This window comes from Mobula hypostoma, chromosome 6 (genome assembly GCF_963921235.1).
Source record: "Mobula hypostoma chromosome 6, sMobHyp1.1, whole genome shotgun sequence".
NCBI lineage: Eukaryota > Metazoa > Chordata > Chondrichthyes > Myliobatiformes > Myliobatidae > Mobula > Mobula hypostoma.
Window position 1 is genome coordinate 193,041,556 of NC_086102.1, and position 14,125 is coordinate 193,055,680.

The 14,125-nt window shown below is 39.5% G+C and overlaps 1 protein-coding gene across 3 annotated transcripts in view; it reads left to right on the top strand.

Moving 5' to 3' along the window:
- The window catches only part of slc15a2 (solute carrier family 15 member 2), a 243,672-nt gene that overhangs the window by 98,346 nt on the left and 131,201 nt on the right, over positions 1-14,125 (top strand). For all 3 annotated transcript variants that reach the window (XM_063052514.1, XM_063052516.1, XM_063052515.1), the window contains 2 exons: positions 13,404-13,490; positions 13,631-13,720. In XM_063052514.1, the coding sequence (XP_062908584.1) occupies positions 13,404-13,490; positions 13,631-13,720 (177 nt within the window). The remainder of the gene's footprint in view (positions 1-13,403; positions 13,491-13,630; positions 13,721-14,125) is intronic.

Genomic DNA, 14,125 nt, shown 5'->3' on the forward strand with positions numbered 1-14,125 from the left:
GGGAGCAGGAGTGAGTGCCATTGCTATTACAAAGGTAAAAGTGCTAAGCAAACTCAAGGACCAGCTGGACTATATCCCAGGGTCCTGAAGGAGGTTGCTGAAGAGATAATGGATGCATTTGTCATGATCTTTCAAGAATCACTTGATCCTAGCATGGTCCAGAGGACTGAAAGATTGCAAATTTCACTCCACTCTTTAAGGAAGGAACTGGAAGAAATGCAAAACATCCTTGAGTATGTCAGTAGATAGCCCCTAAGGACGACCTGCTAGGAGATACCTCAGATAACAGGCAGAGGACATGAAAATTAAAGTAGGTAAAGCAGAGCCATAGTGGACCCAGAGGCCATGGCAGGAAAAGTCATTGCATGGGATGTACCATCACATTCAGAATCAGGTTTATTATCAGCGGCATGTGTCGGGAAATTTGTTAACTTAGCAAAAGCAGTTCAATGCAATACATAATATAGAAGAAGAAAAACGATAATAAATCAATCAATCAATCAATCACTTACAGTATACGTATATTGAATGGATTAAAAATCGTGCATAAACAGGAATAATATATATTAAAAAAGTGAGGTAGTATTTACCATCACCAGATATCAGAGGTGGCTGACATTAAAAAGTCCTACCAATGGCTAGAAATGGCAGGGCTGAGGAACAGCACAGAGGCACTGCCTGTGGCTACGCATGAACAGGCGCTGAGCACAGGAGCAATAGTAGCAGGGTGCAAGATGCAGGCAGGGACAGTATACACTAAATGGCACAACCAAGTTGCAGGAATTGTGTACAGGAACATCTGTGCTGAGTATGGATTGGGCAGTCCCAAGTCCAAATGGGAAACCCCCGAGAAGGTCGTGGAGAATGACAGAGCTAAGATCCTGTGGGACTTCCAGATACAGACTGATAAGCAGATACTGGCCAACCAACCAGATACAGTAATATTGGACAAGGAACTGAAGAAAGCAATGGTAATACATTTGGCAATTCCGAATGACAGTAGCACCAGGAAGAAAGAATATGAGAAGTTGGAGAAATACCAGGGCTTGAAAGAGCAGATGGAAAGGATGTGGAAGGTTAAAGCCAGAGTAATCCCAGTGGTGACAGGAGCACTTGGAGCTGTGACACTTGGACTGGGAGAATGGCTTCATAAATCCTGGGAATAATATCTGAGATCTCAGTCCTGAAGAGTGCGCTGCTAGGAACAGCAAGGACACTACACCAAACCTCAAGCTCCCAGTCTTCTGGTAGAGTGCCCAGGATTGAGGGAAAATACAGATTAATACCACTCAGAAAAATATGTATAAAAAATTAAATAAGTAGTGCAAAAAAGAGAGTATAAATGGTAAATAGTGTTCATGGGTTTACAGACCATTGAAAGTGGTGGAAGGGAAGAAACTGTTCCTAAAACATTGAGTGTGTGTCTTCAGGCTCCTGTAACACCTCCCTGATGGTAGTAATGAGAAGATTGCATGGCCTGGGTAGTGGGGTCCTTAATGATTGATGCCACCTTTCTGAGCTATCACCTTTTGAAGATGTCCATGATAGAGCTGGCCTGGTTTAGAACCCTCTGCAACTTTTTTCAGTTCTTCATACCAGACAGAGATGCATCCAATTAGACTGCTGTCCATGGTACAGCTATAGAAATTGCTTGAGTCTTTAGTGACATATTAATCTCCTCAGGCTCTTAATGAGATATAGCTGCTGATGTACCTGCAATGTAATCGGATCCAGGATAGATCTACAGGAACTTGAAACTGTTCAACTTTGTAATGCTGACTCCTCAATGAGGACTGGTGTATGTTCCCGGGATTTCCTCTTCTTGAAGCCCACAATTATTTCCTTGGTATTACTGACGGATATGCCCGGATAGTGGAGAGCACCCCTGTGGCTGTCCCCCTCAGCAACAAATATCTTGTTCTGGATGCTGTTGAGGGGGATGACCTGATGGGGGACGCCCACGGTGACCAGGTCTCTGGCACTGAACCTGGCGCTGTTGTGCAGGAGAGAAGGAGGGTGAAGAGACATGTGGTAGTCGTGGGGAATTCCATAGTCAGGGGAACAGAGAGGAGATTCTCTGAGCCTGACAGAGATACCCGCATGGTGTGTTGCCTCCCAGGTGCCAGGGTACGGGATGTCTCGGATCGGGTCCTGAATATTCTAAAGGGGGAGGGTGAGCAGCCAGTTGTCTTGGTACATGTTGGTACCAATGACATAGATAGGACAAAGGAGGAGGTCGTGAAGAGAGATTTCCAGGAGTTAGGAAGGAAGCTGAGAAGAGGACCTCCAGGGTAGTAATCTCGGGATTGCTACCTGTGCCACGTGCTAGTGAGGGCAAGAGTAGTCGGATCAGGCAGATAAATGCCTGGCTGAGAGACTGGTGTAGGGGGAAGGGCTTCAGATCCTTGGATAATTGGGATCTCTTCTGGGGGAAGTATGACCTGTTCAAAAAGGACAGGTTACACCTGAACCTGAAGGGGACCAATATCCTGGCGGGAAAGTTTAATAGAGTTGTTAGGGAGGGTTTAAACTAATTTGGCAGGGGGATGGGAACCGGAACGATAGAGCAGAGAAAGGAGAAAACAGAAATGAATCTAAGATAGTGAGCAGTAAAGATGTCAGGAAAGAGAGGCAGGTGATGGGGCAAATGTGTAGCCATTGGGATGAGTTGCAGTGCAATAAAGTTGCAGTGAAATCAAAGCAAAAAGTATCAAATACTGGTCTTAAGGTGTTGTACTTAAATGCACGCAGCATAAGAAATAAGGTGGATGATCTTGTTGTACAGCTACAGATTGGCAGGTATGATATTGTGGCCATCACTGAGACCTGGCTAAAGGATGCATGTCTCTGGGAGCTGAACGTCCAAGGATACACGGTGTATCGGAAGGATAGGAAGGGGATTCTGCAGGGAGCGCTCATGGAGTGAGGTCGTCTCTCTGGCTTCGCTCCATTCCCGTTATCCTTTTTAACCTATGATCTCCTTGATTTAATCAACTTTAAGTACACCAGAAGACTTACTTTATCTCTCTGACTTACTGATTAATTGATTTCCTTTTGTCAACTGCATCTTTTGAGCTTAAAGAAATGAGTACGAGATCTAAAACCAAAGATGGGAAAGACGCTGATGGGAACGGAGGAAAGAAGAAAGGTGACTCTAAACAAACGGAATTAACTTACGAAGTTATGATGAAGTGTTTGGAGGAAATGTTTGAGCAGCATCGGATAAAATTATCTGAAAGTTTAACTGCTCAATTTGAACAACATCGTCAAAGCCTCAATGAAGATTTAAAATCAATCACGGATTCTTTGAAATCCCTGAATTCTGATGTTCAAAAACACGATGCAAAAATTTCTGAGCTGGATACTAAATCTCAGAAGACGGATACCAAAGTTGAGATCTTAGAAGAATCTAGCTTCGACTACTAAACAGCTCCAACAACTTAAATCCAAAGTTATTGATCTTGAGAATTGATCGAGAAGACAAAATTTACGTTTAATTGGCTTACCCGAGGACGTTGGGGTTGGAGATCCTGTAATATTCTTTGCTCAACTTTTAAAGGATTCGTTCGGTTCAGTTTTTCCCAACGATCCTCCATTACTCGACCGCGCCCATCGTATACCGTGGGTAAAGTCGGTAGCGGCTGTTTCCAAACCCAGACCAGTTATTCTTCATTTCCATTATGTTAATGTTAAAGAACAACTTCTCCAGATCGCTCGTCGACAAGGGATGATCAAGTATCGTCAGCATTCCTTCAGGATAGTTCAAGACTACAGTCCTGAAGTGATGAAGGAACGACTGTCTTTTAAACCTTTAATGTCGGAATGCTATCAAAAAAATCTCAAACCAGCACTACTGTACCCTGCATGACTCAGAATCTCTCTTCCCGATGGAAATCGTCGTGTCTTCCATTCTACAACTGCTGCTCGAAGCTTTTTGGATGATAACTTCCCATCTGATACAGACACCCTCTCTTAATTTGTGTCTGGTGCTTCCAGCACCAATTTTTTTTCTCTCTGGTGTTTTTCTTCAAAATAAACCTTCTACTACTGTGCAATGAAGATCTTTTATAAGTCTAAAATTTTTGTTCTTTGTTTATTACTATAGTGATTATTCTATAATTTATATAGAATATTTATCTCCTGTGAATAACATCATTTTCCCTTTGTTAACCTTTTGTTTTAACTTATCCTTTTTCGTTATTACTAATGATCCGATCCGACGGTCATTTGTAGTTATATGTTTCCTATTTTTGATTTTCGCATAATTAAAATGGCGACTTGTCTTTCTTTTTCTATAATCTTTTTTTTTGGGACGCCATGTTCTTATGCTTCTTCTTCCCATAATCCATTTTTCTTATCTTGGAAGCGATTTTTTATTTACTCGCTTATAATTAACTAATTATATGTACTGATACTGTTTTTTTTATTTCATATATTTTAGTAATTTTTACTATGTAGACTAATTTACAATACTGTTTACTTTTCAGATATATTAGTCTTTGGGAGGTCACTTATTTAACATTTTTTTTTTGGAGTTGCCCCCTGCAGTAATGGGGTTAAAGTTAGTATTAGTGCTTTTTTTCAGCCTTCTCTGGCTTAGTTCGAGGTTCTACTTGGGGTTGGGGGAGGGGGATGTCTTTTTCTTTTCTAATTTTTTCTATTGGGCTGATTCAGAACTACAAAGATGTCCGCAGTGTCGAGATTTCCGGTTCCTCTCTAATCATGCATTCCTCTTCTGATTTTGTGAGCTCACATTATGGTTAACCCCTTACTTACCAAAGGGTTAATTTTTAGTTATGGCTCATACTATTAATTTTGTCTCTTGGAATACAAATGGTTTAAACCATCCAATAAAAGGGAAAAAGATTTTCAAAGTGTTCCAAAGACTGAATGCTCATATTATTTTTGCACAAGAGACTCATGTAAGGAAAGAGGACAATCAACGCTTCTTTAAGTTTTGGAAAGGACAAGAATACCATTCAAATGCTCAAGCCAAAATTAAAGGCGTTTCAATTTTTATTGATCCCTCAATTACATTTATTCGTCAAGACATTATTTCAGATCCTAACGGCAGATTTCTGTTAATTACTGGGGTACTTTTTAATGAAAAAGTTGCTATGGTTAATGTTTACACTCCGAATGTGGATTATCCTGAATTCTTTAAACACTTACTCACTTCCTTTCTTATTTAAACGAGTATATGTTGATAATGGGTGGTGATTTTAATTTATGTTTGAATCCCATGCTGGACAGATCCATAGGTAGTCCGGCTTTACCGAATAAGTCGGCTACTATTATTAACTCTTTTATGTTGGATTCTGGGATTTCAGAAATTTGGAGATTTCTACATCCAAATGATATGGAATTCTCCTTTTTTTCACATGTACATCATTCTTTTTCCCGTATTGATTATTTTCTGATTGACTCTCGTTTGATTCCATATGTAGTTGATTGTAATTATGACATTATTACTATTTCAGATCATGTTCCAATGAAACTTTCCATCAAGCTAATGGATACCTTTTGTACTAGCAGACAATGGTGATTTAACCCTATTTTGCTTCAAGATCAGGACTTTGTCAAATTTGTAAAGGAGCAGATTGATTTCTTCTTTTCAACTAATACTACGGAAGAAGTTTCCAACGGAACTGTTTGGGACGCCTTTAAAGCTTATATCCGTGGTCAAATTATTTCCTATTCGGCTGGTTTGAAAAGACGTATTAACAATGAAATACTTTTGTTGGTTGATAAAATTAAAGAAGTCGATAAAAAATATGCTATTTCTCCCAGTAAGGAGCTGTACAAACACAGAGTTGAACTCCAGTTGGAACATAGCTTATTATTAACATCCTTGATTGAAAATCAATTAATGAGAACTAGAAGTGATTTTTATATTCATAGCGATAAATCGGGTAAATTACTGGCTAACCAATTGAAATTTGGTTCGGCTAAACGTCAAATTACTAAGATTCGTAAACAGGATGATACTTTCACAGTTGATCATGTTGGGATAAACCAAACCTTTCAAGAATTTTATACCTCTGTATATCACTCTGATTTTCCTCATGATTCTAATTTCATGCATGATTTTTTAAGTAAATTGAGTTTTCCAAAACTATCACCCGAAGATTGCCTATCATTAGAAATTTCCATTTCAGAGGAAGAAATAATAACTGCAATCTCATCATTGAATTCCGGTAAAGCACCCGGTCCGGATGGGTTTACAGTGGAATTTTTTAAATTTTTTTCCTCCATTCTTTCTTCTAAGTTGTCTAGAATATTCAAGGAAGCAATCAGCTTAGGTAAATTACCACAATCGTTTTATGAAGCCTCTATTTCCTTAATTCTTAAAAAGAATAAAGATCCTACTGATTGTGCATCATACAGACCGATATCTCTTCTGAATGTAGACTCTAAAATTTTTTCAAAAATTCTAGCAACTAGACTGGAGAAGGTGTTACCTCAAATTATTTCTATGGATCAAACCGGATTTATTAAAAATCGCTATTCATCCTTTATTATTAGGAGGTTAATGAATATTGTTTATACCCCCTCATTTACTACCCCGGAATGTATTATCTCATTAGATGCCGAGAAAGCCTTTGACAGAGTTGAGTGGCCTTATTTATTTAATGTTCTTGAGAAATTTAATTTTAATTTGACATTTATATCTTGGATTAAATTGTTATATTACTCCCCGGTAGCCTCGGTTTGTACAAATAATTATAGATCTCCTTTTTTTCCTCTTTTTCGTGGTACTAGGCAAGGTTCCCCTCTTAGTCCTTTACTATTTAATATTGCTCTTGAACCTTTAGCAATTGCTATTCGTGACTCGCCAAATATTGTTGGTATTACCCGTGGAAACGAAATACATAAATTATCATTATATGCAGATGATTTGTTGTTATACATCTCTAACTCGGAGAAGTCAATTCCTGCTATCCTAGATCTGTTAGCTCAATTTAGTAACTTCTCTGATTACAAATTGAATCTTAGTAAGAGTGAATTATTCCCTTTAAATAAGCATGTACCTATTTATGGACGTTTACCATTTAAATTGGTTACTGATTCATTTATATATTTAGGGATAACAATTACGAAAAAGTATAAAGATTTATTTAAAGCTAATTTTTTACCTTTAATTGATCAGATTAAACTTTTATTTACCAAATGGTCCCCAATCTCTTTGTCTTTGATTGGTCGGATTAATGCTATTAAGATGATCATTTTGCCTAAATTTTTGTATATATTCCAATCGGTTCCAATTTTTATCCCAAAATCTTTTTTTGATAACGTAGATTCAAAAATTTCCTCTTATATTTGGCAGAATAAAAATCCTAGGTTAGGTAAAAGGTATCTACAGAAATCTGAAAAGGACGGGGGGCTCACCCTCCCGAATTTTAGATTCTATTATTGGGCAATTAATATTCGATATTTAAAATTCTGGTTACAAGATTTGGACGCATCTTTAAATCCTCATTGGGTAAATCTTGAATCTAATTCATTACAAGGGTTCTCCTTCGGTTCGGTTTTAGGAACTTTACTTCCTTTTACTTCTTTTAAATCATATAAACAAATGAACAACCCAATAGTTAAGCATACTTTACGTATATGGTTTCAATTCCGAAGATTTTTTGGGTTTAATCAATTTATTCTAGCAAGTCCTATTATATCAAATTTTCTTTTTCAACCTTCTACGATGGATCAAGCTTACTTTGATTGGAAAACCAAAGGTATAATATCTTTTCGCGATTTATTCTTGGATAACTGTTTTATGTCTTTTGATCAACTCTCTAATAAATATAATACCCAGATCTCACTTTTTTAGATATCTACAGATTAGAAACTTTTTAATTACTGTCTCTCCTAATTTTCCACATCCATATCCAATGGACACTTTGGAAAAAATCTTAGATTTAAATCTCTCTCAGAAAAGTATAGTAGCAATTATATATAATATAATTATGAATCTATGTCCTGATGCTTCTAATAAAATTAAAGCTGACTGGGAAAGAGAACTTGAGATTATTATACCGACTGAAAAATGGGAAAAATTCTTCAGTTGGTGAATTCATCCTCTGTATGTGCTAAGCATAGGTTGATACAGTTTAAAGTAGTGCACAGGCCTCATATGTCCAAAGATAAACTATCTCGTTATTACTCTTATATTAATCCAATATGTGACAGATGCCATTCCGAGATAGCTTCTTTAACCCACATGTTCTGGTCATGTCCCTTGTTGGAGAAATATTGGAAAGATATTTTCGATATTATTTCAACGGTCCTAAATATAGAAACATAGAAACATAGAAAATAGGTGCAGGAGTAGGCCATTCGGCCCTTCGAGCCTGCACCGCCATTTATTATGATCATGGCTGATCATCCAACTCAGAACCCCGCCCCACCCTTCCCTCCATACCCCCTGACCCCTGTAGCCACAAGGGCCATATCTAACTCCCTCTTAAACATAGCCAATGAACTGGCCTCAACAGTTTGCTGTGGCAGAAAATTCCACAGATTCACCAATCTCTGTGTGAAGAAGTTTTTCCTAATCTCGGTCCTAAAAGGCTTCCCCTCTATCCTCAAACTGTGACTCCTCGTTCTGGACTTCCCCAACATGGGGAACAATCTTCCTGCATCTAGCCTGTCTAATCCCTTTAGGATCTTCTACGTTTCAATCAGATCCCCCCTCAATCTTCTAAATTCCAACGAGTACAAGCCCAGTTCATCCAGTCTTTCTTCATATGAAAGTCCTGCCATCCCAGGAATCAATCTGGTGAACCTTCTTTGTACTCTCTCTATGGCAAAGATGTCTTTACTCAGATTAGGGGACCAAAACTGCACACAATACTCCAGGTGTGGTCTCACCAAGGCCTTGTACAACTGCAGTAGTACCTCCCTGCTCCTGTACTCGAATCCTCTCGCTATAAATGCCAGCATACCATTCGCCTTTTTCACCGCCTGCTGTACCTGCATGCCCACTTTCAATGACTGGTGTATAATGACAGCCAGGTCTCGTTGCACCTCCCCTTTTCCTAATCGGCCACCATTCAGATAATAATCTGTTTTCCTATTTTTGCCACCAAAGTGGATAACTTCACATTGATCCACATTAAATTGCATCTGCCATGAATTTGCCCACTCACCCAACCTATCCAAGTCACCCTGCATCCTCTTAGCATCCTCCTCACTGCTAACACTGCCACCCAGCTTCGTGTCATCCGCAAACTTGGAGATGCTGCATTTAATTCCCTCATCCAAGTCATTAATATATATTGTAAACAACTGGGGTCCCAGCACTGAGCCTTGCGGTACCCCACTAGTCACCGCCTGCCATTCTGAAAAGGTCCCGTTTATTCCCACTCTTTGCTTCCTGTCTGCTAACCAATTCTCCACCCACACCAATACCTTACCCCCAATACCGTGTGCTTTAAGTTTGCACACTAATCTCCTGTGTGGGACCTTGTCAAAAGCCTTTTGAAAATCCAAATATACCACATCCACTGGTTCTCCCCTATCCACTCTACTAGTTACATCCTCAAAAAATTCTATGAGATTCGTCAGACATGATTTTCCTTTCACAAATCCATGCTGACTTTGTCCGATCATTTCTCCGCTTTCCAAATGTGCTGTTATCACATCCTTGATAACTGACTCCAGCAGTTTCCCCACCACCGACGTTAGGCTAACCGGTCTATAATTCCCCGGTTTCTCTATCCCTCCTTTTTTAAAAATTGGGGTTACATTAGCCACCCTCCAATCCTCAGGAACTAGTCCAGAATCTAACGAGTTTTGAAAAATTATCACTAATGCATCCACTATTTCTTGGGCTACTTCCTTAAGCACTCTAGGATGCAGACCATCTGGCCCTGGGGATATAGACTTACAACCTCACCCAATTACTGCTATCTTTGGACTACCAATGATAGACTTAAATAATTTAACCTCTTCATCACGAAGGATGATTGCATTTCTTACTTTAATAGCTGGAAGGTCCATTTTGTTGAATTGGAAAGAGATCAACCCTCCTACAGTATTTCATTGGTTTTCACAAACTATGGTGTGTTTGAATTTGGAGAAAATTAGAAGTGCAGTTTATGACCCTTCTATTAAGTTTGAAAAAACTTGGAGGCCATTCATTCAGCATTTTCATTTGATGTAATTTGATCATATCCAGACTTGTTTTATCTCCCTGTACTGTTGTTGGAGGGGATTGGAGTCGTCAACACTAAGGTTTTCTTCTTTTCCATTTTTAAGTTGTTAGTTTTCCCCAAGTCTTTCAGGTTAGTTGATTAATTTTGTTTTTCGTTGGGGATGGGTTTTTTTTTGTTTTGTTTTTTTTTCTTTTTCATTTTTTTTCCCAGTTTTTTTTTATTTTGTATTATCCATGGTTAGTTCTACATGTTTGGGAGGTTTGTTAATTTCCACTACTTGGTTTTGCAATTAATTTTTTTAAGTGTAACATTACATCTCCTTCTATTTATATTATGGCTATGTTCTGTTTCTGTATTTTGAAATTAATAAAAAGATTGAAAAAGAAAGGAAGGATAGGAAGGTAGGCAGAGGGGGAGGCGTGGCTTTATTGGTAAGAAATGATATTAAGTCATTAGAAAGAGGTGATATAGGATCGGAAGGTGCAGAATCTTTATGGGTTGAGCTAAGAAATAACAGGGGTAAAAGGACCCTGATGGCAGTTATTTATAGGCCTCCAAACAGCTGCAGGGATGTGGACTACAAATTACAACTGGAAATAGAAAAGGCTTGTCAGAAGGGCAGTGTTATGATAATTGTGGGGGATTTTAACATGCGAGTAGATTGGAAAAATCAGGTCGGCACTGGATCTCAAGAGAGAGAATTTGTAGAATGTCTGCGAAATGGCTTTTTAGAACAGCTTGTTGTTGAGCCCACTCGGGGATCGGCTGTACTGGACTGGGTATTGTGTAATGAACCGGAGGTGATTGGAGAGATTGAGGTGAAGGAACCCTTAGGAGGCAGTGATCATAACATGATTGAGTTCACTGTGAAATTAGAAAAAGAGAAGCCAAAATCTGATGTGTCGGTATTTCAGTGGAGTAAAGGAAACTACAGTGGCATGAGAGAGGAACTGGCCAAAGTTGACTGGAAAGAGACACTGGCGGGAAAGACGGCAGAGCAGCAGTGGCTGGAATTTATGCAAGAAATGTGGAATGTGCAAGACAGGTATATTCCAAAAAAGAAGAAATTTTCGAGTGGAAAAAGGATGCAATCGTGGTTGACAAGAGAAGTCAAAGCCAAAGTTAAAGCTAAGGAGAGGGCATACAAGGAAGCAAAAATTAGTGGGAAGACAGAGGATTGGGAAGTCTTTAAAACCTTACAAAAGGAAACCAAGAAGGTCATTAAGAGAGGAAAGATTAACTATGAAAGGAAACTAGCAAATAATATCAAAGAGGATACTAAAAGCTTTTTCAAGTATATAAAGAGTAAAAGACAGGTGAGAGTAGATATAGGACCAATAGAAAATGATACTGGAGAAATTGTAATGGGAAATGAGGACATGGCAGAGGAACTGAACAAGTATTTTGCATCAGTCTTCACTGAGGAAGACAGCAGGATACCGGACACTCAAGGGTGGCAGGGAAGAGAAGTGTGCACAGTCACAATTACGACAGAGAAAGTACTCAGGAAGCTGAATAGGCTAAAGGTAGATAAATCTCCTGGACCAGATGGAATGCACCCTTGTGTTCTGAAGGAAGTAGCTGTGGAGATTGCGGAGGCATTAGCGATGATCTTTCAAAAGTCGATAGATTCTGGCATGGTTCCGGAAGACTGGAAGATTGCAAATGTCACTTCGCTATTTAAGAAGGGGGCAAGGAAGCAAAAAGGAAATTATAGACCTGTTAGCTTGACATCTGTGGTTGGGAAGTTGTTGGAGTCGATTGTCAAGGATGAGGTTACAGAGTACCTGGAGGCATATGACAAGATAGGCAGAACTCAGCATGGATTCCTTAAAGGAAAATACTGCCTGACAAACCTATTACAATTTTTTGAGGAAATTACCAGTAGGCTAGACAAGGGAGATGCAGTGGATGTTGTATATTTGGATTTTCAGAAGGCCTTTGACAAGGTGCCACACATGAGGCTGCTTAACAAGATAAGAACCCATGGAATTACGGGAAAGTTACATATGTGGATAGAGCCTTGGCTGATTGGCAGGAAACAGAGAGTGGGAATAAAGGGATCCTATTCTGGTTGGCTGCTGGTTACCAGTGGTGTTCCACAGGGATCAGTGTTGGGGCCGCTTCTTTTTACATTGTACATCAATGATTTGGATTATGGAATAGATGGCTTTGTGGCTAAGTTTGCTGACGATACGAAGATAGGTGGAGGGGCCTGTAGTGCTGAGGAAACGGAGAGTCTGCAGAGAGACTTGGATAGATTGGAAGAATAGGCAGAGAAGTGGCAAATGAAGTACAATGTTGGAAAGTGTATGGTTATGCACTTTGGCAGAAAACATAAATGGGCAGACTATTATTTAAATGGGGAAAGAATTCAAAGTACTGAGATGCAACGGGACTTGGGAGTCCTCGTACAGGATTCCCTTAAAGTTAACCTCCAGGTTGAGTCGGTAGTGAAGAAGGCGAATGCAATGTTGGCATTCATTTCTAGAGGAATGGAGTATAGGAGCAGGGATGTGATGTTGAGGCTCTATAAGGCGCTGGTGAGACCTCACTTGGAGTACTGTGGGCAGTTTTGGTCTCCTTATTTAAGAAAGGATGTGCTGACGTTGGAGAGGGTACAGAGTAGATTCACTAGAATGATTCCAGGAATGAGAGGGTTAACATATGAGGAACGTTTGTCCGCTCTTGGACTGTATTGCTTGGAGTTTAGAAGAATGAGGGGAGACCTCATAGAAATATTTCGAACGTTAAAAGGCATGGACAGAGTGGATGTGGCAAAGTTGTTTCCCATGATGGGGGAGTCTAGTACGAGAGGGCATGACTTCAGGATTGAAGGGCGCCCTTTCAGAACAGAAATGCGAAAAAATTTTTTAGTCAGAGGGTGGTGAATCTATGGAATTTGTTGCCACGGGCAGCAGTGGAGGCCAAGTCATTTGGTTTATTTAAGGCAGAGATTGATAGGTATCTGAGTAGCCAGGGCATCAGAGGTTATGGTGAGAAGGCGGGGCAGTGGGACTAAATAGGATAAAATGGATCAGCTCATGATAAAATGGCGGAGCAGACTCGATCGGCTGAATGGCCTACTTCTGCTCCTTTGTCTTATGGTCTTATGGTCTAACCATGGATTTCCTGGGAAAACATTTTCCTGATCAGCCTGAGTGCAGGTTAATTTCAAGTCTTAAATTCTTTGGTCAATTTCAAAATCCGGGTCTCGGTGAAATGGTAAAGAAATGTCTTTCCTTACAGTTTTCAATTCACAATCGGTGGAAACATCGCTCCAGCACTTATCCAAAGAGGGAACATTGGCTTGACTGGGCAAATGAAAAGTATCCAGTTACGTGAGACTCTTACATTGGCTTTTTTGAATAATTTAATCTAGGTCATTTTGAAATAACTGTTCATATTATTTTACACATATAAGCCAAAGTATTTATTGATGCAATACTTAAATCTACTTTTTTTTTTGTTTACAGAAACAGTTGATCAAAGAAATTAAGATGGTTTCCCGAGTTCTCTTCCTCTATATCCCCCTTCCAATGTTCTGGGCACTTTTTGATCAGATGGTAAGGAACTTGTTCTGTAAGATGAAGATGATCCAGAATGGGAATGGAAAAAGAAAGGGGTGTGTGAAGGAATTACTCAAAGTTGAAGAAGTTGATATCAATGGTATCAGGTTGGAGAGGCAGCACCTGATATGTTGTCTGGGTAGCCTCCAACCTGATAGCATGAACATTTATGGATGAATATAGACAGTTGGTGTCTTGGACCAAGACACCTCATCTGGACTCAAATGTGAGTGGTCTGGATAAAAGGTGTATACGAACACATTGACTGTCCATTTCCCTCCATAGATGCTGCCTGACCCACTGAGTTCATCCAGCACTGTGTGTTGCTCCAAATTCCAGCACCTGCAGTCTTTGGCCTTGTACCTTATCGTCTGCCTGCACTGCATTTTCACTATAACTATA